This window comes from Enoplosus armatus, chromosome 6 (genome assembly GCF_043641665.1).
Source record: "Enoplosus armatus isolate fEnoArm2 chromosome 6, fEnoArm2.hap1, whole genome shotgun sequence".
NCBI lineage: Eukaryota > Metazoa > Chordata > Actinopteri > Centrarchiformes > Enoplosidae > Enoplosus > Enoplosus armatus.
In genome coordinates this window covers 15,346,035-15,373,902 of record NC_092185.1, presented here as the reverse complement: position 1 = coordinate 15,373,902, position 27,868 = coordinate 15,346,035, and the positions used below count along the sequence as shown (strand labels likewise).

Below are 27,868 nucleotides of genomic sequence, written 5' to 3'. Positions count from 1 at the left end.
CCTCTTTGCTACAGAGTTATCACAGTCCTTTTAATAAGCAGTAAGTAACATAAACGTTCAGTATAATGATTCTCTCCAGAAATGTTTTACTGTAACTGTGAAGTGAAAAGTGCGCCGAGGAATTAGTTGAGATTTCTAATTTGAGGTCAGTTCAACTGCGACAATCAGGCAGTTTTAATTCATCAATTGTCTCTTTCACAGGATCACGTTTTTCAGATGCGCCAGCTTCATTAGCATGTGATGTGTTTCATTATTATTTATCCCAGGCCATTGGAGGCTTCATTAGCTGCAGGCTGATGCAGCACACAGCCCCTAAATTTAGCAGCTTTTTATTTATTCAGAATAGCCAAGTGTTGGATGGTATGCCCAGTTGCCATGTTCTCTCACAGCAGCTTAGAGACATGTAGAGAAAAGAGAGGTGGGCTGGTCTGGGGAGAAATGGGCCTCATTCCACCTGTGTCACCCCCACCAGACGTCTGCCTCTCTTCAGCTCTTTGAAGCCTCTTTAATTCCAGCGTTCAGGATTAAGCCCATGAAAAAAAGGATGAAAAGTGATAGAGCGACAGAAGGAGACATCCTAGGAGAGAACAGGCTCCTTTGAAATATGTTAAGAATTTCGTTTGCACTGACCCACAATGCAGCATCTGAGGGAAACTTTTTTTTTTTCTGATCGGGGGCTGGCTATAGGATTTGCATGAATAGGAAAAGGACTCTTTGAAGTCATGGATGTAAGTGGAACTGGAGGTTTCTGAAACCTAAATGAGCGCCCCAAGACATTGTTCTTGCATTGTACATTACTGAGAAAGTTGCTTTGTCACAGCATGTTTGATTGGAAGTCAAAGGAATCAAGTCATTTTTTGTCACAGAAACCATCAACATAATCCACCTTTTGTGGGGTCTCTCTGTGCGGCCTGTATCATGGCCGAGTGAATGGATAGAAATATGGGTGTTACAATTTTTTTTAGTGAACGGTGCATTCAGAGAGGCAGTCACGCTTCAGTTACTGTCCATATTTACAATCCCACCCAATATTTAGACAGTATGGTCTTCCGTGTTGTGTGCAAAAAACAGAAAAACACCGTCACAGTAGCGTTGAGCAAACAGCTGTTGTTTAATTTCAGACATTTTGTAGATGCACAGACCTATTGTAGGTTTAATTAGTTTGTACAGGAGCTGCTGATGAAGTTACAAAAACACTTGATTTTCCTGCCAGGTGTTTCCACAAACAGGCAAAAATGCACATTAAAGGTTATGTGGCAAGTCGGACTAGCTGAAACCTGTCTAGTCAAAACTGTTTAACCATCAACAGACTGTCAAACAACAGCTTGTTGTGAGAAAACACTGTTCGGCTGTTGGAGTACACTAAGGTCAAGTGACTTAGAAATATGATCAAATGGCCTCAAATTGAGAAGTAATGATAATAAAAGCATTGATATACTGTAGCACAGAAAGTGAAAATGAGAAAACAGGGACAGGTAGAACATTTAAAAGAAGAGAATAATAAGAAAGGTTTAATTGAAGAAGGTGGAGGAAGGCAATAAATAAGATGCAGGTCTGCTTCACACCCTCTGTACACTTTGGAGTGAGTTATCACAAGCAGTGCATTCAAGTGTTCCTTAAATAGATTTTTCTGGGGTTTTTGTCGTTCATGCCTTCAGTAGAAAACCTTTAAAAGCATTTTAGCTCTAATGTCTTACAAGTTGTTGCCAATAGGCAGCCCTGCCCTGAATACGCCCTAAGTAAGGCTTTGTGAAGCTCACTGTTACAGAGCAAACTGTATTACACAGAGACTGCGACTGTGATCATTTTTTAAGGCCGTTTTTCTGTGCCTCTCTGCGAACATTTAGCAATTTGCCACCATTCTTTGTCCAGTGCAGCTTGACTGTGTTTTTTGTTTATGTTGTCAACATTTTGAGGCTGCAAGAACGTTTTTGCAGTTTAAGCAGTTTTTTGTGATGCTTCTTCTGAAAACTCAAACATAAAAGTGAGAAATTGTGGCGCCTCTTAAAGCTGACACATGCTTGTAATTGTCATTCAATTTTGCCAGTGGATCTGTCTTTGTAATTGAAGTTTTGTAACTTTAGAGCTGAAATTGTTGTTCATATGATGTTTCTTTTATTTTGTCCAACCCTGTAGTGTGCAAGTTATTTATTTTTAATCTAAAAGGTTTTAGACAAAACACAGACTACCTCTCCCTCTTAATTAAAGCTGTAAAAACCAACCGCACACATTTCTGTCCTGAATAAGCGCAGATAGGGATTTTATTGCACCATTTCAATTTTAATTGAAATATTTAAGGCTATGAATGGAAAAGGGTGCGATACATTTACGCAGTGCAATCTGTTCGGGCGGTGGAGGATTGAGGCAGTAAATGGGAAGAAAAATAAAATCATCAAATCAAGTAGTGGGCACTTAAATGCAAATGGGAGTTGCCAGTGAAATTAACAGGTTCCCCCCTGGGCAAATGTCTAATCAGTGGTCTCCCCACTTAGTCCAGTGAGGGAAGGCAGGTTAAAATAATAAAACACAGCTTTGGCAAGCGACTTCCTGGGAGTTTCATCAGGGGTTTTCAATTTGACAAATGTGCCTGTGGACTTGACTGACAAAGTGGAATGAGAAGGAGGATGCTATTGAGAGCGTGCGAGCTCGAAACCACATGCAAAACATAGACGCACATTTGCTGTGTGGGCAATAGCTGCTTCACAGCCACCTGCAGTTCCATATTTACCACAGCCTGGGCAAACAGCAGCAAGCAAGGACTCCACAGGCACCTGCTGTTAGCCGGTACATGATGCTGTCTGTATTTTACAGGGATATTGTGTGATCATGTTTCCTGAGACAAAACAGTGTACTTCCTGAGCACACTGTGCTTGGAGGTGGTGTGGAAGAAAAAAAAATGCAAATTAAGTTGGAACAGATCCAAGCTTTTTAAATAGGATTTCTTTGTGTTGTGGTTTGAGATCTAGCTCTCGGCCTTAATCTGTCTTTACCCCCGCACATTTTTTTCACCAGCGATCATTTCTGATATTAAGTCAATTAAATCCAAAATAACACGCCCTTTAAAGAACTGGAGCAGGAAGTTGAGTCATACACAAACAGCTGCACTACACACTGTTAGCTTGAGGCAGTTGTTTTTGTAGTTTTATTACAATAACCAAAATTTCTATCTAAGGGTCAGTACATCCAAATTACAAACAAACATTTTCTAACTTACCCCTGTTGGTTTGTAGTTATTTGGCCAAGTTTATAGATATCTGTCTCTGAGAGTTCTGCGTCAGAGATGGAGATGAATGGGATTTTATTTGTGGTGCTTAAAGAAAAAAAAGACAATTAAAGAAATCAACAGCAATACAATCATAAACCCTGCCAGTAGTAATGTTTCAATGCTTTTAACACCACAAACAGCATGTAATTCAACTCGATTGGTTTGGGGTGACTTGGGGAGACATCTCAAATCCTGGCCAAATAAAGTCTAATTATCTGCATAGCAAGAGACGACTAAGGCTAAAGGTAATTGCTGAATTTACAATTAAACATGTTTTCTTAAACTTTAAAAGGGCTTTCTTGTTAGATAAGAAGATCAATACCACTCTCATATATGTACAGTAAATATGAAACTAGAGCTAGGAGACGATAAGCTTAGCTTAGCAGAAAGACTAGAAACAGTGGGAAAGAGGAAGTCTGCCTCTGTCCAAAGGTAAAAACATCTGCCTCTAAAGCTCTAATTACAATGTTGTATCTTGTTGGTTTAATCCATACAAAAACTGAAGTGAAAAAGAGATAAACTAAGCTAACGGTCTCCTGACTCCAGCTTCAATAAGAGTAGTATCGATCTTCTCATGTAACTCTCGGCAAGAAAGCTATTTCTCAAATTGTCAAACTATTCCTTTTAACCCTCGTGATTGGGCCATCTGACTCTGTCCATCTGACTGCAGACTCCACATGTCCACATGCACATCCGTTAGACTCCATGTGTGCATGTGTGTTTAGGTGTGTGTGTTAACTGCACACCTACTCTATACTGCAATCTTGTGTTGGTAATGATTAATGTACAATTACGTGTGCATTTAACTGCATTAATAATGAAACACTCTTTCTCCCTTTCTGTTCTCTCCAGAGATGGCGAGCTGGGTCTCCCTCCTCCTCTTTCTCCTCTGTAAGTCAGTCTCACGAGCCCAGGAGGAGAGCAACAACATCCCCATCCTGGAGTTCACCTCTGAGACCTCCATAAACAATGTGGTCCAAGACCCCCAGACCGGTCGCATCTACCTTGGGGCGGTCAACACCATCTTCCAGCTGGGACCGTCGCTCGGCCTGCAGGCTCGTGCCGAGACGGGCCCCACAGAGGATGCCCGGACCTGTACGCCTCCTGCCTCTGCATGCCAGGACACAAAGCCCATGCCCAACCTCAACAAGCTTCTGCTGGTCCATCCGTCCAATGGTTCCCTCATAGTCTGTGGCAGCCGCTACCGAGGCATCTGCTCCCTCCTCAACCTGACCAACGTGGAGCAGCAGCTGTATTACAGTGACAGTAAAGGAGAGAGGACTTACGTGGCTAGCATAGAGGATAATGTGAATGTGGTGGGCGTCATGTCCACCTACTCAAAGGATGGGAACACCTTCGGTGTGTTTCTTGTTGGGAAGGGCTACGGAAGCCTGGACAGCACAAAACTCATCAGCACACGGATCCTTCAGGACTTCCGTGACTGGGTCGTGTTTGAGAGCATCATTGAGGCATCTACGGTACAGACGACACCATTTGTCCCCAAATACCTGCATGACTTCCGCCTTGCCTTCAAAGAGGATGGTTTTGTTTATTTCCTCTTTTCACGGACACTTGATGGTACGGATACTAAGAACCTGACCTTTGTGTCTCGTCTTTGCGAAGAAGACCACCATTACTATTCCCACACGGAGCTCCAGTTAAACTGCGGCCCAAATAACCGATACAACAAAGTCCAAGCTGCATATGTGGCTTCTCCAGGAAAAGAGCTTGCACGGGTCATGACTGAAGAAGGTACGTATGGGAAGGTCGTCCCCTGGAGCAAAGTTCTGTTCATGGTGGCGAGTCCAGACGAGGACGAAAACGACTCGGCTCTCTGCATGTACCCACTCAACTCCATCAATGAGCGGCTGGTGGACATCATCAGCGCCTGCTACAGTGACTCTGGGAAGATTTCCGGGTTTCCTGCTGTGGACATCCCCTACTCATCTAAAACTGATGAATTCTGCACCTCAAAAATTGCGGTAACTGCTTCTGTTGTTTCAGCTGATATAAGATTTAAAAAATCTGTTTGAAATACATGAGTGGGATGTGTTTTGAAGAAATCCCTTTGCAGTAATCAATAATGCATAGATGTGTCACTGTTTACTTTAATGTCTCAGTGTTTACTTTGTTCTGCTGATCCTTTTGCATTGTTCTGTCTAAAGCTCTCGTTCTGTCTCACACAATTTCCCTCCTTTCACATCTCTTTTTTCCCCAATTCCCTCAACTCATCCAGAATAATTCCATATAGCACTCAAATAGTGGCTCATGGGCCAAATCAGGCCCTCTAGCAAAAATATTTGGCCCTGTGATGAAAGCTGAAGTTTTCCCTTTCATAGTTGACATCAAAACTTTTACATAATTCTTCGCAAATCTACTGCAGATAACAATATGAATACAAAGCTCATGTGAATTCTAATAAATATGACTATGTAAGATCTACTGTCTGAAGAGAGGCATGCTACTGTGCCAGGCTATTTGAACTGTGCATGGTGCCGAAATAAGATACTTACCAGATGAATAACACTAATAATAGTAATTTAACATGCGTCATTTAAATAAAGCAAGTAGCTCTTGAATTCAAACACAGTCTTAATTTCACTGCTTTAGCCTATTTAACCAGCACCGATTCATGTAAACACAAATAGGTGTTACTCAGAAACAGAAATATCTGCATTATCAACAGTACATTTATTCAGCCATAAATGAAGCAGGTCACTGTTCATCATGTGTAGATATTCTTGTGATTAAATCTCTCGCAACACATAACAGAACATATATTTGCATACATGAGTAATTTTTTGGTAAATGAGTATTAACTTTATGCTGTATCTCCGTTATTCCAAACTTGCGAATGAGAGAAATTACATCCTAAAACTGTAAAATGAATGGACAGTGGTGGCCCATAGTTAAACCTAATTGCTGACCCCTGCCATTTAGCTTATTAAATATAGGACCTACAACACTGCTAAGGGCTTTGATTCTCATATTCTGACTCATATTCTATGGATTAAAGGGGGCACACAATGTGTTTTTCATTGTTTCTTTTCTTCCTTTTCTTTTACAGAAGGATACTTTGGAAAACTTCAAATGTGGTGCAGACTTTCTGCCTTCCCCTCTGGCCAGCAAGCCGAGATTTGCCTTAAAGGCAGATGCAGTGTTGACCAAGTCGGGCCTTCTGACCGCTGTGGCTGTCGCTGTGGAGAATGATCACACCATCGCCTTCTTAGGGAACAACCAGGGGGAAGTCTTCAAGGTGGGTTTGTCGTCTGATCTGTTGCTTTTCTCTCCTCGACTTTTTTTTTTTTTTTTTTTCCTTTTAAGCTTTTAGTCTTTCCTGAGGGAAGCAGGATTGGGGAATTAAATACCTCGTGACTGACAGTGTTGCTTTTTGTTTTCTGTCCAGGTACACCTGGCTGAGCCAACATATGTGTACAGCAAGACTCCAGGTGACACCATGGGAGAGAAGGTCAACAAGAACCTTTTCTTTGACCTCAGTCACAGCCACCTCTACATTACCACAGAGAAAAAGGTGTGTATATCAGTATATCAGGGGACCCTTTTGTAATACAATGCAATACACAATCACTGTAGTCATGTAAAACAAAAGAGTACACTTGAAGCCTAAAAAAAAGATGTTTTGGGTCACATTTCCGTGCGTAAAGTGAGTTAAACATGGTGTAACAGTTGCTTCTTCACTAGCTCCTTCAGTCACATGCTATCTGACTGACTGTTGAACGTGTTTTTTTAGAGGGAATGCAACTAGGTGACTCAAGTTTTAATAGACTTAATAGAAAGTTTAAATGACATGCTCCATCTGTGATGTAAATGTGTATCACAAGGCAAACTGTCACTGCTGTAAATTCTTAGTATGGCAAATATGTTTTTGACAGTAAATGTGCTCTGATATGGTACAGGGTGCAATCAGTGCAGGAAGAAGTAGTCATCTTTTAGTTAAGTAAAAGTAGAAATACCAAAATGTAAAAATACTCCATTACAAGTAAAAGTACATATTATCAGTATCAAAAGTAAGAGTACTCATTCAGAATTGTCCCTTTTCTGAATGCCATATTATTATATATATTACATCATTGGATTATTATTGCAGATGCATTTATACGCAAGCAGCAGTTTAATGTTGTAGGTGGTTGACGTAGAGCTGAGTTTAATCTATAACACTATCATATTTTATAAAAATGATTGTAGACTGAGGACTGAATTGCAATTTAATTCATTTACCCAAGAGACATGGGGAGTGATTCAGAGGTCTGGATCATATTAGAGGAAAGTTCAAATCCTGCCTACTCTCTCCGCACACCTGACCTGGCCAGTCGCTGCGCTGCAAGTGGCCGTGACTGTCGGATTGCTAGTTTCTGAATGTTTACCCCCTTTCCAACATTACAATTGGCATTTTTAGATGCTGTTAGACGATCACTTTGTTTGAATTCTGACGCCTTGAAGTAGCATCAAATGGAAGCACATAAGTACATGTAAACTAAATGTCGACAGAGGGAATTGTTTTAGTAATTGAACTTTAGGAGCAGACATGAGAGACCATGTTCTCTGACGGGACTTGTTTTACTCCCACTCTGCACACCTGCTACAAACCAAGGAGCATTTTGTAGCCGTACTTCAAATGCTTCATATTTTGTCTCCTCTAAGGTTCACAGTTTGATCGTATTTCATGTTGTAATGCTCCAGATCACCAAGGTGCCAGTGCAGACGTGCCTCCAAAAGAAAGACTGCCAATCATGTGTGGAACTGAAGGACCCTTACTGCGGCTGGTGTGTCCTAGAGGGCAGGTAACACGCACACACACAGACATACATACGCATACATGCACATACACACACTCTTGCATGCACCCATAAATGCATGCACCCAGCGACAGACTAACACTAACACCCACACATGCAATTCCATCTGTAAAACACAGCGGGGTATTTGTTCAGTGTTTTATTGCAGACACTTTTAGTACCCCTCGGTGTTTATATTCCATCTCCTATTGTCCGTGCAACCGTAAGGAATTAAAGCTGTTTGTCAGCCTCATGCAGCGAAGGCAGTTTGTGCAATTTACTCTCATCAGCCTATATTTATCAGGGTCTGGAGGGTAGAATGGGCGGTATGTATCATGCGTTTTACAGAGATGTGGTCAGGAACAACAAAATAGCAGAAAAACTATTCTCTCTGGAAGTTGTTGATACTCTTATTCAGAAACACCGCACGCACTTTAGATCCGAAGTCAATTGACAGGAAATTAATCAGCAGCTATTTTTAGATTTATCTTTGCAGTCATTTTTTAAGCAAAACAGCTTCTCAATATGTGATATTTCTGCTGTTCTTTTTCTTACATTATTTTTTTTGGACTATGGTTTTGGACTTGTTAGACATTTGATGACTACTCCTCGAGCTCTTGGACACTATGATGGACACACACTTTTCTCTGTTTTCTGATGTTTTATTGACAAGATGATTAATTGATGAATTGAGAAAATAATCGTCAGATCAATAGATGATAAAAATAATGCAGCCCTGCTTGGCTTTTTTGCTTTTCTCTCTTCGCTTTGACTTCTTTTGCACATTTCTGTTACATTGTATTTCCATTCTAGTATGTATTTTATTTTGAATTGTGTTTTACCCCACTGATGATGAAAAATTGTGTTGTTGTTGTTGTAGATTATGTGTTGTATTGTTCTCCTTCTCCTGTGCAATATACTGTAGATGTGAAAGTGTTTCACTTTATTTTTATCATATTTCTATAAATCTCAATTAATCTTTTAATCTGTGAATGTAAAAAAAGCAATCAAATACGCTCATCTTAACTTCCCAGAGCCCAAAGTGACATCCATAAATTTCTTATTTTGTTCGACCCACTGTCCAAAACCAAAACATATTTCACTTGCTATCACATCTGATGAAGACAAGTAGCACATTCTCACATATGAGAGGCTGGAATCAGCTAACATATGGCATTTTTGCATTGAAGATGACTGATTATCAAAATAGTTGTCAGTTAATTTTCTTTCGATTGACTGATCAATTAACCGTTGCTGCTCATATCAATTTATTATTTAATCTATGAAATGTGAGAAGACCAAGGTGCTGTTATCAAATTGCTTGTTTTCCCTGACTAACAGTCCAAAACCTAAAAATATCCTGTTAACTGTCACATAAGAGGAAAAATACTCACAGTAAGATTACTTCAATGATTAATCAATTGTAAATACATTACCTTTCAGATCTAACCTATTGCTGCTTTTACACTGCAAAACCAGAGCAGAGTTTTTATATAAAACTTAATCTTGAATATGTGCACAGACCCTGCTTGAAGTCACTTGGCCAAGTGGTTGTTATTCACGAAAGCACATTGAAAATCTGTTAGAGTCCATAGCCTTTGTTTTTTTTTTGAGGTCTTGTGAAAGCGTTTAGGGGGTGTGGAGCAGAGGCTGATGGGAGTTGTTCATCCTTCTTCTGAAGGTGTACCAGGAGGTCTGAGTGCCGACGGGCAGAGGAGAAGAATGGCTGGCTGTGGAGCCCCAAGCACCAGTGTGTCATGATCGTCTCCTTCTATCCCCCGAACCTTTCCTGTAAAAAGACTCAGAAGGTACAGCGCTGCTTCTTTCTCGCTCACTTTCTCTGCCTTTGTTCTCTGCACCTCTTTCTGTTTCTCTCGCTCTGCAGAACATAACCCCACTTATATGCATGTCACACAAACATGCACAGCCTGAGTAATAAACTGTTTCCACTGTGAATCAGAGACCACAGGCTCTAGGTTGTCCTACTCTGTATCGATCCATCCAGAAAACTCCAAACTGGCTTATTATAACCGACCTGGTTGATTGTGCTAACAGCCTGAAGATGGAGAGCCTCTCATGTGCGCTTTCTCTCTCAAGTTGTTTTTTTTTTCATTCCTCTGCTTCCTTCGCTGTCCCTCCCTTTCTGACTCACTCTTGTATTTCCAACAACAGCACCTCTCCTGCTCAATCAGTCTCTAGCCTTTAAAAATAAACTGTTTCTTCGCAGATACAGTTAGGTGTTTGAATTATACACAGAGAAGAGAAATTAATTTAATGTGAAATGATATTAATCAGCCCAACGGGTCATAAGCAATAACCCATTCTGTGAAAAAACTCGGTTTCAGCAACTTTGCATATTTTGTTTTTTTCTGTTCAGGTGAAGATCAGCATCCCATCCATTCCTACAATTGGGCTTTATGACCGTCTGCACTGTACCATCGATTCTTTTGAGAGTGAGGGCACCATGTCTGACTCTGGTCAGGTCTCCTGCGATCTGCCCAAGCCATCGCTTATACCACAAACACCTGAGGGCCAAGGTATGACCTTTATAATTAACCTACTCTCTTTAAAACATCCTCTTTCAAGGCCCCAGACCCAGAGGGGCCCAAAAATCCCCAGGTTCACTGCATGTCTGTTGGTTGTAGTAATTTGATGAATATCAGATTTTTTAGGGAATTTACACCACTAAATGACAATATTAACTAAGTCGGGTCCGTCATTATTAGGTAATTTTATGGCCCTGTGTCAAAATCTAGTTTTACAAGCTTTAATAATTTAGTTTATACGCCAACAAAAAGCAGAAGCAGCAGAAGAGCCACCTTGCCTAGAACAAAGACCCCCTCCACTAACGTTGTAAAAATGTATACATTTTAAGAAATAAAATATGAAGCTTTAGGGAAAAAAGCAGAAGTGCTGTTTCCCACAATAAATGCCATATATTTACTGAGTTAGGCTGTTGTATAGGCAATCAAATAATAACTAAATTGATCACGAGGAGAGATTGTCAGAATCAAAATGGCTCACCACCTCAGCTAAATAATTTCCTTGGGGAAACCCTTTGAGTACTGGTTGCTCTGGACTTAATGGGAACTTGGAGCTGACAGAGTTCACATACTGTACATTTCACAGAGGGCAGCAGGTTGGCAGCAAATGGCATTCATGATGAATTGTAATAACTTTGGTGATAACCCTAACCCTCTGCTAACTTTGAATTTGTCCAATACTTTTGTTTATGACCAATTACCTGCAAAACTATTGACATTCCTATCAGCCTTGGCTGCACTTAGCATGCTAACACGCTAAACTAAGATGGTTAACATGATAAACATGAACTGCTAAACATCAGCATGTTAGTATTGTCATTGTGAGCATGTTTGTGTGGCAACGTGAGTATTGCTGTGCCCATCTTGTCATGAACTGTAAAAATATAAATAATAATAATAATTCCCAAAGACACCCCATTCATTAATGTGTAAAACTCGTATCTCTCCAACAGCTAGTGCAGCACATGTTAACCCTCCCTTTGCTGTGTCCTCAGACTTCGTGGCCGTGCCGGTCAGGATTTTCGTCAACAGGACCGTGGAGCTGGCCATGCGGGACTTCAAGTTCTATAACTGCGCTGCCACAGTGAGGAAATCTGAAAACACACCGTGAGTCAGACTCTTAATCTATCAGTTCTGCTCTGTCACTCACTGAAAATACACAGTGACACTGAACACAGCATCAACTGACAACCTTGATGTAAATGTATCACCGTGCATGAACAGATGACAGATCAAGGCTCTGTTTGTAAATTGTGATGCATGGTAGTTTTGAATGCACCTCTTGCATTTTCTCTCCTCTGTTTATTACCAAGCTGAGGAAATTGCCTCAGTTTCCTTTTCATTAATCAAAAAATGAAAGTCAATCTCACCATTTTTCCCCCCTCTTTATTTTTTTCTTCATTTCTTTCATGCCAAGGAATGTGTGATGAACGAGCTTTGCTTATGGGAAGTTGCAGAGATCCATTTCGTTGTCAGCAACATGGATTTTTGTACTGGACTTTCTTTGATGAGTTTGCATGTTTTTAGATTTTGTTTGTGTGTGCTTTTATGTGTGTGTGTTCCTGCCTAATTATGCATGTGAAAGCATTTTCTTATCTCTGGTGTTTATGTGTCTTTATTTCTGTGTGTGTTTTCAGGTGCATGTCATGTGTGGCCAGTTCGTGGGGCTGCCAGTGGAATACACGTGACCACACCTGCAGTGACTTGGACGACAGCGTGGTGGGCAACATCATCAAGCACCGTCAGGTTAGTCCTTTGTTAGTCGTCTTAGCACATCAGTGGCATGTCGAGGAGTTTTACCTCTGATAGTGTCTGATAAATGCTGGAAAAAGTGTAGCAGAAGTTTCAAAACATGCATCTAATCACCACATATGATGCAGCGCCTGAGTGATCCAAATTTATCCCGAAAGTTAATAAAGAAAACTAAAATCCCGGTATCAGCTGGCACCATCTTGCGTGACAAATATTGTAAGGTGGAGGATATCAATTTACAAGTCAGCAGATGTTTCAGAGATACACTTATCTGTTGCCGCAGATGAGGGTGTCAGTTAAGTGGGTGGCGTATTTAATATGTAAATGATTCAAAGTGGGAGTATCTGATTTGTTTTGATGCCCTCTCAGGGAGCGAAGTGTCCTCAGTTTGAGAATCCAGATCCTGTGCTGATCCCCGTGGGCTTCAAGACTCGCATCAGCTTCGAGGGGATCAATTTGGACCTCTACCAGGTAAAGTGGCACAGACGTTCTTCAACACTTCCTGAGCATGGTATTGTTTTTGACCAGTGCATAAAATGAATACTCCCATCTCATAGAAAAATTGCTCACATACAGAAAGTGACTCTTCAGATGCAAAAACAATCAATTATGCAAAATGTAACAAAAAAAAGTGAAAGTTTCAGTGAGAGGACCATTGTCAGCACAACGTACGGACCATGTAATTCAAGAGACATGAATAGGCTATCAGACAAACAACAATGACCAATCAGGAGAAAGGAGGTAAGAGGCAGAAGGTGTGAAGTCATCAGCCACCACAATGAATACACAGATGATACACGTATGAATACACCCATGCGCCCTTGTATGAGTATTTATCTCTATATGTATGTATACATACAGGAAAAACTGAAAGTACCAGTAGGATGGACTGACTTCCATTAATCACCACATTAATAACAGTAAGCCATTATGAAGAACAAGACCGCTCCTCATTAAGACCTTCTGGATGTCGCGTTCTCATCTAGAAAACCAATTTACATTCTGATTGAAGTACTTTTTGATCAAAGTCACCACCTCTGTGTGCTGTTGTGTTGACACTTTAAATCTGGCAGGTCTGCTTGTTTTACTCATATATTGAAGGTAAACTATGACAACAGCGACGCCTGATTCCATACATTTTGCTTGTATTGTGACTTGTGAATGTACTTGTTTTCTCACGTGCCATACAGTGTAGAGAACAAGGAAAGAAGTCATCCCATTCTAACTTCTCTGGGTGTGAACGGAGGGGCCGGAAGAGTCCTCAGCTCAAGATAGTGTTTTACATTTCTTGCTCTGTGGGGAGAAAAAAAAGAGGATGATCATAGAACTGTATTTTGCAACTAGGATGTACATAAATAAGTTTCTTGTTTTTGTTTGTCCGGTTTTTCAGGGTCATGTTTTCACCATCGGCACTGAGCTGATGAGAAATGTGGAAGAAGAGGTCAATTTTGAGGATGGGCCGTTTTACACCTTTAGCGGCTTCAATGTAAGTACGGCTGTTTAACTGCCACAAGACACTGGTCTTGACTCGACTCTTGACTCTCAACTGCTGATTTGTTTTGTTCCTTTTACTGAATTTGTTCAGATGTTTTTTTTGGCCAATTTTCCCTCCACTCAACACAGGTCCTTGAACTACGACTGATTTGTGGATTATCAAAGTGCAATACAGAACAACCCTGAAACTGAGTGAAATATATTGCAGAGTACCACTTGATTTAACATTTTTCAGCGCTGAAAAAGCCTCAATGCAAACTTTCTATGTATGTACAGCTGACTTTATGTTCCAGGCTTATGAATCAAATCACCCTTTAGCTGGTTTTCACAGTCCCTTTGATATTCTCTAGCTCCCTCTAATGGACAGACTCTCCTCAGTGGAGTTATTTTAGCTCCATCTCCACATTGTGAGTTCTGTGATTGGGAAGCTCAAGCAGTGCATAGCCCCCAGCTATGTTCTTTTCCAACATTGATTTCTTTAGCTGAAAATCTGCCAGACTGGGTACAAAAAAAATCTTCCTTCTTTTTCTCCCTTGGCATGGGGGAGCGGCAGCCCACACTGTTTGCCGAGAAGAGCTTAAGTGCCATTAATCACTGGATTCTGAATTAATAATTAATTTTCTTCCAATTTCTTAGTTTTCTTACGACAAGTCACCTGAGACCAATGTTCTCTTCTACGTGAAGGACAAGGAGTCGGGCAAGAAGATGGACAGCACGCTGAACGGTACGCTCTCTCACATGTTAATGTTAAGATCTTATTTATAATGCCCTGTGTGTACACCTCCAGCCCCAGTGTGGGGCCTCCATTAAATCTGAGAATATATATATAAATATATATATATATATATATAATCATGCCTTTAAATACAAATGCTATTTAAACCTTTGTATTATTTATGCACTAACCATTAAAATCATGTTTAATTTCCTTGATGGAGAACTCACACTTTGATTAACCCTTTACTACAAAGAGCATTGTGCGTCACCTCCTTATCATTTATTGATTTAAGTGTCTAATTAGAAAAATATTTGCTGTAAATAAGCACAGACCACAGATTAAATCATAACATGCAGAGAAAGTGAAGGTACTTTAATGGAATGTCTGCAGTCTTCCTTACATCTGCAGAGATGAGGAGCGGGTTACTGAGGTCTGGTAACCTCACCTCTTTCTAACTCCACACCTCCAGATTTTCTTTTTATTTTCAAACTTGTAGTCTTCAGCCCCAACCAACGCTGACTCAAGTGATATCACATATTTTTTGACATATGTAGTAGTACTTAACCTGACGCAGCAGGAAAGGTAAAGTGGTACTCCTCAAAACCTGGAAACAGACTTTCATATGTAAAATCAGTGGAGATCTCTTTTAAGTTAACTGCTCTGAGGGCACACGGTAAAAAAAAAATATTGAAGACGAATGAGATGAGCAAATCAACTCTCTTCTCTCATCAGAGTATAGTGGTTTAACAGTAAGAGGACAATGTTCAGACAGATTTTAGCGAGGACACCAAACTGAGACTTTTAAGCAAGACATTTTATATATGAAAATGAATACAATGCAAAATGGAATATTTGTTTTTTCCCCTCACTGCTTCCTCTACAGTCACCCTGTACAACTGCTCCATGGGGAGGGAGGACTGTAGTCTCTGTAAGAACGCAGACCCAAAGTACAGGTGTGTGTGGTGCGCCAAGCAGAAGGCGTGTGTGTACGAGAAGTTGTGCAATCCTGACCACCAAGGATCCGAGGATCTTTACAACACAGAGTGCCCCGACCCCCAGATCACTGATGTGAGTACTTACAATGTCGCCATCTCTTTATGTTGCTCTTTGAACTGGAAAACGTGCATTAAAGGCTTGTGACCAGCAGTGAAAAGGCATTGAATTTGCTGATTGGATTATTGATTAGAGCACTTTATTGGCCATGTTTTTTTTTCTCTTCTTTCTGTCGATGGAGAGTTGAAAGGCTGCTTCTCCTTGAGGGCGTGTTGAGCTGATCTGCAGCACATTTAGATTGGATCAATTCTTTCTTTGCTCACTTAATTGTTGGTGCCTCATTGTCATTGACAAAAATCCATCAGTAATTGTGTTGACGTCAATGTGACAATGTGAACATACATACTACAGCCTGACCGATACACCGGCCGACAAACACATGTGTGTTGGCAAAATGTTTTATGGCCACATTTTTATGTATATTATCTTTTATGTCTGACGGTCGGTCGGTCAGTCTACCGTCTTAACAACAGACAACAATGGACTGTCGTAAAAGTTTGTACAGACATTCATGTTCCCCTCAGGATGAATTAGAATAACTTTGGTGATCTCCTGATTTTAAGCCAGCACATCAAGTCATGATTTTAATTTGTGCAACACTTTGATTAATGACCAAATACTTACAAAACTAAGGCTATTCACATCAGCCCTTAACTATTTTTTGTGTTTAATTAGCAAATGTTAGCATGCTAATATGCTACACTTAGATGGTGCACATAATAAACATTATACCTGCTAAACTTCAGCATGTTAGCATTGTCATTGTGAGCATGTTGCTATGTTAGCATTAGCATTTAGCTCAAAGCACCGCTATACAGAATTCGATTTATTGTATAATTGAGTACAAGTTTAATGTTTTGTTTTTCGTGTGTTTTATATTTATAGTTGTTAGTCAAAAAATGTATGTGATTGTTTACTGTTGTACTGCCATCTTATATTTACTGTTCCTGTCATCTTTGATAATCAAAATGATTGTTCAACTGTAAAATATCTTTATTCAAACATAACTTTATTGTTAAAATGTTTGTTGTTTTTATTATCCTCAAGTATCTTTTGTATCAACATCAGAAATCCAGTATCAGCTGGAGTCTAATACGTACACACACATTCATGACTCATACAGTATAGATGTAATTCACTAACCATGGCCTTGAATATTAAACACTATACAAGTATTCAGCATTCAGCAGTCTTAAACAGACTGTGTAAATCTCTTATACGTTGTTATTGCACAACTAATCGGTTTAAATCCATTTTAAATCTCTTCTTCCTATAAACACCCACCCCCACCCGCACCATTGTACCCCACCATCCAGATCATCCCTCGTTATGGCCCCCTGCAGGGAGGAATCTCCATCACCATACGGGGCTCCAACCTCGGCATCCACAAGGAAGACATTAAAAGCATCACCGTGGTTGGGGAGCCCTGTATCCATCAGCAGGAGAAGTACTCTGTCTCCACGAGGTAATACTTATACACCTTGATGTATATATGCAAATATATGAGTAGCAGCGCACACACTGTGTTTCTGTTGTTTGCTGTTGGTCGAACTGTATTTGGGCAGGTTTACAAAATAGGTCTTTTTTTTGTAAACTTTTGAGTAACAGCTAAGGAGTGCTTTGCCTTTCCTTGAGGTGACCTGGTTGTATGTTTTAATTAGCTCATTATGCCACTGTATTGATCTGAAAGTCTCCAGACGCAAGTTGATTCAAAGACAGAATCACTCCTTTAGAAGGTGAATACCAACAATGTGAAAATACTCCATTACAAGTGAAAGTCATTCTGCATTCAAAATCATACCTAAGTAAAAGTACAGAAGTATTAGAATCAAAATATACTCCAAATATCAAAAGTTCTAGTTCTGCAAGAAAATGGCCCCTATGACTGATATATTATTATATATTACATATTGGAGGTAGTATTGTATTTTCTATGTCTTAATGTAAAATCTTAATCTGAAAAGTAGATAAATGTAGAATATTTCCTTTTGAAATTCCTTGGAGTAGAAGTATAAAGTATCAGACAGTGGAATTAATCAAGTAAAGTACTAGTAACTCAAAATTGTTCTTGAGTACAGTACTTGAGTAAATGTACCTTTCCACCACTGGGGTGTACCGCTGAATGTCAGTTGAAATACTCTGTCTGTGGCCACAAATGACTAGAGGAGCCTGAATTCTTTGAGATATGAAGTCACCAAAGCACTGGAAATATACCACACAGATTTGATAGCATCACACATTCGCCACAGATTTTTGGTGGTCTATTCATGCTGCAGACACTCTTTTCCTCCTCATCCCAAAGCTGCTGTAATGGGCTGAGCGTTGCGCAGGAAAAAACCCACTGGAATAAACTTGAGTCTCGCAAATGCACTTCAGTCACAGCTGTGTTTTTAAAAAGTGTTCACTTCATACAAATGGTCTTTAAAAGAGAAAACATCCACATTGTTGCCACACAGCCACTAGCCAGAACTGTTGACACCTGGCAGGATGGATCCACATTTATGACGAATTCTTGCCCCGCCATCTGCATGATGAGGCATAAAACGGGATTTATGAGACCAGATGGAATGTTCCTAACCCTTAAATCATCCACTTTCGGTGCTAACGTGCCTGCTGTGGTCTGTTGTTAGTTGTATGGTCTACGGCATGCTGTAGCTCACTTGCTTTAAGCTTTGACAGGGTTTCCATTTTGATATTTCAGTCCTTCACGTCACTGCTGTAGCTGTTAATTGTCTACTCGTGGCCCACCTGTTGGCCCGAATGACGCTTGCCATTTTCTGCTGACCTCTTTCATCAGCAACACATTTTCCCTGAGGACTGCAGCAGACTTGGACGTGTTTGGTTTATGACATGATTCCAAGTGAACTCCAGACACTGCAATGTGGGAAAATTCCCCAAGGGTCCAATTTCTGAGATGCTAGAAGCAGCCAATCTGGCATTAGAAATCATGCTATGTTCATTGCTGCTTAGTCAACAGCATTACTTAAACGTCTAATGAACATGTTTAGCATGTGTGTCCTCTTTAATACATGAACAAAACAAATTTTTTTGTTCCTTTTTTTCTTAATTACTTCAGTTATTTTCACCACTTTGTCCTGTTTACGCAAAGAAGACACAGTACTCATTTGTCTGCCAGTATCTGTAATATTCAGAATTAGCTCATTTGAATGGTTAAATTCAGACACAGATTGCATGAGGCTATCTGCTTGTTTTCAGTGGCGCAGCTCCAGGCTGGAAGTCAAAGTAGCACAGACAAGAGTTTTGATTTGAGAAAGTTGTGAATGCTCAGAAATGCTTTCACAAACATAAACAGCAACATCTTTTTGATAATTGATTAACTGTTTCCCAAGTAAAAATGTCAAATATTCTCTGCGTCCAGCTTCTCAAACATGAGTGTTTGCTGCTTTTCTTTGTCTTATATGATGGCTAACGAAATATTATTGGGCTATTTGTAGACCTCACCTTGAGTTTCCATGATATTGTGTTGGGTGTTTTTCATATTTTTTTTGACATTTTATAGAAACAAAACTAAAAATTAATTGACAAAAGAATCAGTAGATTAATCATAATGAGATTAATTGTTAATTGCAGCCAAGTAACTTCACCTTACTAAATTCTCACCTTTTTTTCTGCTCTCCTGTCAAGCGTGGTGTGTGAGATCGGTCCTGTTGGCCCTAAGACCAATCACAGGGGCCAGGTGGAGGTAGAGGTGAAGGGGGGGAAGAAAGGAACCTCCTCTATGGTCTTCACTTACAGGGTAAATACTCTCCCTTTCTCTCTCTCTCTCTCTCTCACACACACACACACACACACACACACACACACACACGCACTCTGTCTCTCTCTCCCTCTTTCTTCCTCAACTGCACTTTCAGTATGGAGGCGTACAAGAAAATAAACACATCCAAAAGCTTTCAGCTGATTTTGTTTTTTTTATTGTTGTTTATCTTGTTTTATTATGTTTCTATTTCCTAACTGCAGAGAGCCCCTTATCAGAACATACCAAGGGCATGTCATTTAAGTGGAATGTACAAAATACAACATCCCAATGTATTGAAAATTAAGCGCCTAGATGCTGTCATATTACAATGGTAATGCAGTGTACAGTACGATAAGCCAGAATGTGTATGCATTCCTCTTTAACCAGATGCAATGCAGTAGGCCCCCCTTTTCTCTCTAATACTTTAACAGGCTACAGTGTAGCTATTTAACTGGCTTTTCATATCTCTGGCTCCGCTAAAGCTTCCCCACAGGGGAGTGCTCCGCCTAACTGTTTGCTCAGCAAATTGAGGCAGATGTGGTGCTTGTTTGAGTGTGTGTGTGTGAGTGTGAGTGTGTGTGTGTGTGTGTGTGAGAGAGAGAGAGAGAGAGGGGGTGAGATCAAGGAGGGTGAAAGAAAATGTGTGTGTATATGACACTGTATCTGTGTGTGTTGTTCTTGTGTGTGTGAGTGTTTGTCTGTGGGTTGGAGCTTGAGTGTACATGTAAATCCTTGCAGGGGAAAGATGAGACTGTATTCATGCTGACCCCCTCCCTCTCACCAGGACCCAATTCCCGAGGTGGTGAAACCCTCTAGAGGTCCTAAAGCTGGGGGCACCCTCATTACAATTTTCGGGCGGTTGTTGGACACTGGCAGTACGGATGATGTCCAGGTTACCATCGGAGGGGTGGACTGCACTGTGTAAGGATTTCTTTTCTCAATAGTTGTCATTCACGCCAAAGCCCAATTCTGTTTCAATTCAGTCTCTTCACTTGATAAGTGCTACTTGTTATTCAGACATTGTATTCTATGCAAATTCTACAGTATTCACACTTTGAAGCCCATGAATTGATTTTTTTTTTTTTACATTCTTGAAGCAAAAATGGAATTGACCTTAACTTTGGTGTCATAAGCAGGACTTTCTTTCTTACCATTTGCTTCACTGTTGTGGCCACAAGTGTTCTGTAAAAACCAGCCCATGGTGACATTTAAGCAGAGGTAACGGAAAAATAACGAGCTAGAGAAGCAGCAAACCCAGGATTTAACAAGCTGTCAGGCTGCTGCCATGTTGGCTTCCACTGCACAGTGACCTTGTGCGACCCCCCCACTCCTCCAGCCAGCCAGTGTTTAGTTATGTCCTTGTCTTGGCAGGGAGCACTTCGGAGCAGAGATCACCTGCAGGACAGGAGAATACCGAGCAGATAAGGTGCCCTCCGACCCTCTCGTCGTCACGGTGAAGTATGGAAAGAGTACCACAACAACCATCTCAAGTGCCTTTCAATTCTTGGAAAATCCCCCTGTGTTGGACCACCACCCCAAAGGAAGCTTTGTCTGGTCAGTACAAAGAAGCTGCATACTAACCTTTTACCTCAAATCGAAGTGTTTGTAATATTGTAATCAATCTTACTTCAAAACATGTAGCGTTGAATGAAATTCAAGGCACAGTTTGGTATTTAGAGGGTGTTATCCGATCTGACTATTGGATATCGCGATAAAATTTTACCCATCACTTTCTTTGTTGGCATTTAAGTTTTCTACAACATCTATACTGATTTAAAAGGGGATTGCTTTCTTTTCTTTTTTCTACTTTCAGATGGAAGTGTTCAAAATGATTTCAGTTAGATTTAAGTGTTCTGCCAAACACTCGCTACTGGTGTGGCTCTAACAATAGCAACATTGGCTGGTCCACCAATTTGATCAAGACTGAAATATCTCAACAAGTATTTGATGGATTGTCATGAACATTGGTACACAAATTCATGTTCCCCTCAGGATGTATCCTAATGACCAATGGTGATCCCCTGACTTGTCCTCTAACGCCAGCAGGTTCACATATGTGCAAATTTAAACAACTATTGGATGGATTGCTATGAAATTTGGTGCAGACATTCATGTCCCCCTCAGGATGAATTATGTGAAATATGATATAACTATATAATGAAATAACTTTGGTGATCCCCTGACTTTTCCTCTAGCACCATAATCAAGTCAAAATGTTTGTCAAATACTTGCAAAACTAATGACATTCCCATCTGCCCCAGCTGTACTTTGTGTTTATTGTTTATGACTAAATTATGATTGTGAATATGGTATGTATTATATCTGCTTAATATCTGCATGTTAGCATATTACAGCAGATATGGTGAGGAATTTTTATTATGATGATAGTCATCATAATGGACAGAAATGGGACAATTAAATCAAGGCTGAGAAAAACCGAGATTTCCCTTCTTAAATACCTCACACTGTGCTATTGTTTTCAAAGTAGAGAGGCAAAAAAAAGAAAACGAAAAGGCTGTTTAGTTGACATTGATGACAAGGTCGAATAGAATAGTTCTGTTATGGAAAATTGAACACTAATAAAGACACCTGCCCTGTTCTCTGCCCTGCGAGCTTCTGTCTGTTTGAAACCTTGGTAGAGGTTATTAATGCCAAGAAACCTTTTTGTTTTTTAAAAGTATGATTTGTCTTTCCAGAGATGCTGAGTATGCCCGTGTTTGTGTATGTGTGCAGAATATTTTCAATACTTACTTGTGATCAGCTGAAGGGTATACAAATGCTCGTCTTTGATGTTGTATCAAACTGCTTGATGATTGCTGAAAATGGATGCATTAGACTGTTACCTTGCTCTTTCTGTGCAATCGAAAGCACTAGGGCGCACAGACCTGGAACAACAGGCAACAGATAGGCTGCTCACAGGCTAAACTAATTTGTTTTCATCTCCGGGGAAAATGACCCCAGGTGCAATTTAAGAAACTGTGTCTGTCTTCCCCTAACTCTCCCTATGAGCTCGTCTTTGTGTGGCTGGGGATATCTATACTCATATGTGTATTTTGTTGTTGATTGTATGTGTTTTAGTGGAGGGAGGAACATTGTGGTGACCGGCTCCAGTTTTGACCTAATACAGACTGCTGTCTTGAAGGTCCAAGGAGACAACATGGAAGCTTTTGAGGTGTGTGTGTCATCCATTTCTTTTTCTATTCCCTTTTATTTATCAGCATCTTCCTCTCCATCTTTCCATCTTTCCATCAGCCCGTTGATCATCCACTTCATCAGTCATCAGTTCTTTGCCCTCGTCACTCTTTCTATTAACTCTCTTTCCTACGATTCTTTGTCTCAGAGAATTTCCACTTTTCCCTCTGTTCCCCCCTCAAAGTAGCAGCACTGTCCATCGATCTCCCCACATCTTATGAGCCCACGACTACAGTGGTGATTCATTCAAACTCTGTGAAGCATGCTCACACACCAACAAACCCACACTCACACATCTCCACTCCTCCATGCTTCCACTGATCAGTGAGATTCCATAAGCCAGTATTACTTCATCTCACTTCTTAGGCCATAAATCCTTAAAACTTGTAGGATTGCAGATAGCAGCAGAACTGTTTCACCCTCACCAAGATATAACTATGTTCCTCGTCCAGATTAATCAAGTAGGATTGACTCTGCCAGGGAACTTGAATGAGTTGCACACAGCTTGCTGTCGCCTGCCCTCCAGTGTACTGGGCAGTGTTAAGCAGTAGCAATTTTGTCCACTAAATTTAATACCGGCATTAAGGTTGCAGAAGATTACATGACTGTGCCACTCATTGCCACTTTACTGCCGGCCAAGTCCCTGGTCCCCGCTACCCAGGGACAGCAGAGATTTGAAAAGACTTCTGGCTGCCACAAACTAGCAACGGATGTAAAGTGTTATCTCAAAGGCCTTGGCTGGTCAACTTCATAAGCTTCTCTTGGTTTAAGTCTATCCACTGAACTAGACCCAAATATTTGCAGTCATTATTGCTACTGGCTTGTGGTGAAAACATGTTGATTACATTGTAGGTCAGGTTAGCGGCTCAAAGCAGTGTTTTGGGGTTTTTTTGCTTTACAGACCCTCCAGCTCTTTGTTTGTTATTGTAAACACAGACTTCTAGAGCTGATTGCACCAGCTGTTCCTAAGTTCAAACTTTGCCTTTTTATAGTATAAATGTTTAGCAAGTCTAGATTTTTTATGAAGTGATGAGATGTCTAAATATTTACACAAACACACACAAACTAACTGCCAGGTGTAACTGTTAGCTACATAATGTGGAATATGGCTGACACAATATACCTCCAATTACAAAATGTTATGACAACAGACTAAATTAAACCAAAACCAAAAACCAATAAACATTGGTTCATCAATTAGTTTAGCATAATCGCATATTATGCATATCAGTCCATTGAGCTACTGTAGGTTCACAGTTTAAAGGAATTTATCAGGACAAATTTACTTTGGAGCTAAATGACAAAAGACATTCAACTTATACAAGCAGTTTCAAAATTTATAGTAGGTCTGTTTGACTTTTTCAAAGCATTATCTGATGGAGCCTACGCCTTTTGCCTTATCCTTTAGAAAACTTAGACTGTGTGTAGGACTGCAGGGTTTAGCTGTCACACACAGTATTGTCAGCCCTGTATTGAAACAATCAGAGAGTGACAGAAATATCACCATCAGTCCAGTTAATGAAAAGCAAATAAACAAAGCCAGAGGAGGAATGACTCAATGTGAGTTGTGATTCATCAAAGGCTTCTATTCTACGATGGCAGATTGGGATTTTAAGAGAATGACTGAAAAGAGACACATAATTTTACCTTCCCCATTGTACCAAACCAGGCTTCCACCCCACCACCCAACCCCCAAAACACTCTTCCCTCACACAACAAAAACATTAATTCACTGCCTCTTTCAAAAAAGCCCTCAACACCCACTGTTTGCTTTTCTATCTCCCCATATTTTCTGTGTTGAATACTGTTGCATTCTCCTTCATGTATTGTTTTTCTTACTTTGTGTGCGTTACGTTTTTGTATTGTTGTTTATGTCTCCCTTTGATACATTCAGGACGCCCACGAGAAGAACGACACGGTCATCCAGTTTCGGTCTCCAACAGTAAACAACTCCTTGAACCAGAACTTTAAAACGTACATCCAGCTGGACAACTGGGTGAAGGAACTGAAGCCCTTCGACTACCACCCTGACCCCGTCTTCAACGAGGTCACCAAAAAGGTCATCACGGAGGCCAGCATCATCATCGTCACTGTGAGTACAGGCTGCTCAGGCCAGATTTAATGCTGCAGTTGTAGTATGACAGTGTTTATGAGAAGTCAGCCTCTTGTGTGAAGGACTTAAGACAAATGGTGTTATTATCTGACTTGAGGATGGGAAAGGAAAAGATGCTGAATTGCATTTTCACTCTTTAGCTGCTTATATTATGGTTTGGTTTCATTGTATATACAAAGTATGCAAATGGAAGCACATTTAATATTTTAGATCATTGGTGGGATTGTTTTGGAAGTCCAATGAACTGAAGCAAATGTTCTTAACATTGTATATTGTAATGTACTTGTTCTTAATGTAAATATCCATCGCTCTGAAGCAGGGGGGCAAGGGGTCGTAAGATAAATCTGAGGGGTCACAAGATGATTAACAGAAAAAAACTAATTTCTGTGAATTTTTACATTTTCCTACAATAACCTTTTTTTTGTGAATTACTGGATAATTGTATGTCTTCTGGACTTGAAAAACTCTTCAAATACAACAATTTAAAGAGAATGAATCTCATTTTGGTTGAACACATACAACCAAGTAAAAATTGTTTTGTTTTTAAACCACAATGATTAAAAACCTTAAGCATACATTTAGATATAAATTGTGCGGAAGGAAATCTTGTCTTACTGACAACTAAATAAGTTTATAAATGAGGTTCAGCATGTCATATGTCCAAAAACATAGCAGTAGGAAAAATAGAAGAGAACAATCAATTTAAGTTTTAATTCATTTTATCAAGTGATTGGAGGCAAAGGAAAAGTTAAAGGTATATTTCTTTTATTGATTAGTCTTCAAATTACTTCAAAAGATAATCTGTTTACTATCACAGAAGACACAGAAAAGCAGTAAATCATCACAGTTGAGAAGCCGGAACAAGGGAATGTTCTGCTTGAAAAATGACTTAAATGATAGTTACAGATCAAATTCTGTATCAGTTGACTAATCAATGATGAATGGTAATGATTCAGCTGTAGATTTATCTTATAGTTTATTAATTCTTTATGTCAGTTTTTTAGTATTTCCTTTTTAAAGTTTCTTTGGGCAAACACGCTTTAGGTAAATCAGTCAGGAAAGGCATCTGCAAAAAGAGATCTGAGGCCTTTTCAATTACTCAGATGCTGGTTTACTTAAGCTAATTTCACCTTTCTTATATTCCAGACTGCATTAGAATAATTGAAAGCATGTCTGTAGATACAGAAGTGTGCTGTAGAATCTCAAAGTGTATATTGCAATGCCAGGACTGTAAGATTGACTGGAGCTGTGCCTGCAGCGTGTTAAGTAAGAAATGACTTGGAAATGTGCCTACAATTAATATAATTTTAATCTTTCTAATTACTTTTGGCACTCATAGTGGAACAGGGAAAGGCTGTTATAAACTTTCCACCCATTACTAATGAAAATGCTTACAATAATGTTTTTAATACTCATCATATGATGCGTCTGCTTGATAGTGTATAAATGCAGTAATTAATTTCCCTCCCATGTCATTCAATCATGACACTTTGAGCATTACGGTTGATGTTCCCCTGCAGGGTCGGGGTTTCTCCAAAGCTATGACGGCCAAAGAGGCGCAAGCTTTTGTGGGCGACGTTCCCTGTTTGGTCAACACGCTTCAGGATGACAAGCTGTTTCTGGACCCACCTTCCACCCCGCCCCGCGCTCGCTCCAGACGGCACCGCAGAGACACCAGGCCTGAGCTGCTGGACTTAACGGTCAGATCAGACAGAGACAGGCAGACACACAGTGGTGGAGGAAGCACTCAGATCCTATAACACATTGTAAAAATACTCCATTACAAGTAGAAGTCCTGCATTGAAAACTATAATCAGGAACATATATTTAAAGTATTAAAGGTACATAATGCAGAAAAATGGCCTTTGTTGGTGTTATATTACTATATATTATATCATTAGATTATTATTACTCATGCATTATTGTGTAAGCAGCATTTCACTGTTGTAGCTGGTTGAGGTGAACTGTTTTATAGGATGGCAGCTAATGAGTATTTTGATTATTTCATTATTAAACTGATACATTTCTCAATTCATTGATTGATTGCTTGGTTTGGCCAAAGTGACACCTTCTCAGTGCTTGCTTTGTCCAACCAATAGTCCAACAAAATTATTTAAAACGTTTATTAAAAGGAAAAGCAGCAAATCCTCACATTTGTATTTATAATAAAGCCTTATATTTTACAAGTTCTTCATATGTTTTGTATGCAAAAGTCTTTTGTAAAGTAACAAGTAACTAAAGGTGGCATGAAAAGAAAATACTCAAATACAAGTACCTCAAATTTGTACTTAAGTGCAATACTTGGCTAAATTTAATTAGTTTACATTCTGCCACTGCAGACAAAAACACAGACTTGCAGATGAGAGCATGCATGCATCATGAATCTTTACGGTACTTCTCTAGGCGTGTCCTCTGTACATCTTGAGACCCCATTTTTTTCACTGGTTGAACAGTTTTCATGTGGCTACAGGCCCTTATAATTACATTTAATTATAGCCAAGCCACAATTGTGATTAATGCTGTAACCTCTCCTCTGGGTAATTCCTCTAAGTGAGCTATTGTTTCATTTCTGTGGCTGTGTGCTGCACACTAGACAGAATACCTACTTAAAAAAAGCTGGATTATAAAGTGTTAAACTTGATATATTTATGCATTTGTTCAGTTAATTTGAGCCCACCAACTTGCACATAGCCCCAGCACTTTAAAAATACTGAAAGGTCCTGCAGCTGCTTTAGAAGAGCTGTTGGCAATTATGTAGATTCTCCTCCATCCCTGTTTCCTCTCCAACACTATCAAATCTTTACCATTGACACCTACCTGAATACATCTCTGGCAAAAATGGTGAGAGCTTTTGCAGATAATAAGATTCCCTCTCTGTGTTTATCCACAGATCAAGTTTGGGAAAGGAGAGTGGGTGGTCGGCTCGGTGCAATACGAGCAGAAGAACGATTTGTCACTCTACATCATCATCCCTGCTGTCATTGTGCCCATGCTGCTCATCATCGCTATCTCTGTCTACTGCTACAGGTAAGTTCAGCTATTTTAGGTTTACATCACATACACTATGATTTAAAAAAAGGGGAATCTCCTTCTAATTGCATTTTTAGAGTGGAGAAGCATTTATTATTTTTATATAATTAATGTTTATACACTTCTTACCCTACACTTACATGTCCCATAAT

General features: G+C 39.9%; 1 protein-coding gene across 1 annotated transcript in view; it reads left to right on the top strand.

The window, feature by feature from the left end:
- The first annotated feature begins 4,119 nt into the window (after positions 1-4,119).
- Positions 4,120-27,868, top strand: part of plxnb2b (plexin b2b) — a 40,054-nt gene continuing 16,305 nt past the window's right edge. The window contains exons 1-20 of the mRNA XM_070907785.1: positions 4,120-5,244; positions 6,333-6,521; positions 6,672-6,797; positions 7,967-8,067; positions 9,743-9,869; positions 10,439-10,598; positions 11,600-11,711; positions 12,242-12,350; positions 12,726-12,827; positions 13,747-13,842; positions 14,487-14,574; positions 15,452-15,636; positions 16,938-17,086; positions 19,267-19,378; positions 20,166-20,302; positions 20,753-20,935; positions 22,460-22,578; positions 24,463-24,665; positions 26,207-26,386; positions 27,577-27,713. Of these exons, the coding sequence (XP_070763886.1) occupies positions 4,120-5,244; positions 6,333-6,521; positions 6,672-6,797; positions 7,967-8,067; positions 9,743-9,869; positions 10,439-10,598; positions 11,600-11,711; positions 12,242-12,350; positions 12,726-12,827; positions 13,747-13,842; positions 14,487-14,574; positions 15,452-15,636; positions 16,938-17,086; positions 19,267-19,378; positions 20,166-20,302; positions 20,753-20,935; positions 22,460-22,578; positions 24,463-24,665; positions 26,207-26,386; positions 27,577-27,713 (3,740 nt within the window). The remainder of the gene's footprint in view (positions 5,245-6,332; positions 6,522-6,671; positions 6,798-7,966; positions 8,068-9,742; positions 9,870-10,438; positions 10,599-11,599; positions 11,712-12,241; positions 12,351-12,725; positions 12,828-13,746; positions 13,843-14,486; positions 14,575-15,451; positions 15,637-16,937; positions 17,087-19,266; positions 19,379-20,165; positions 20,303-20,752; positions 20,936-22,459; positions 22,579-24,462; positions 24,666-26,206; positions 26,387-27,576; positions 27,714-27,868) is intronic.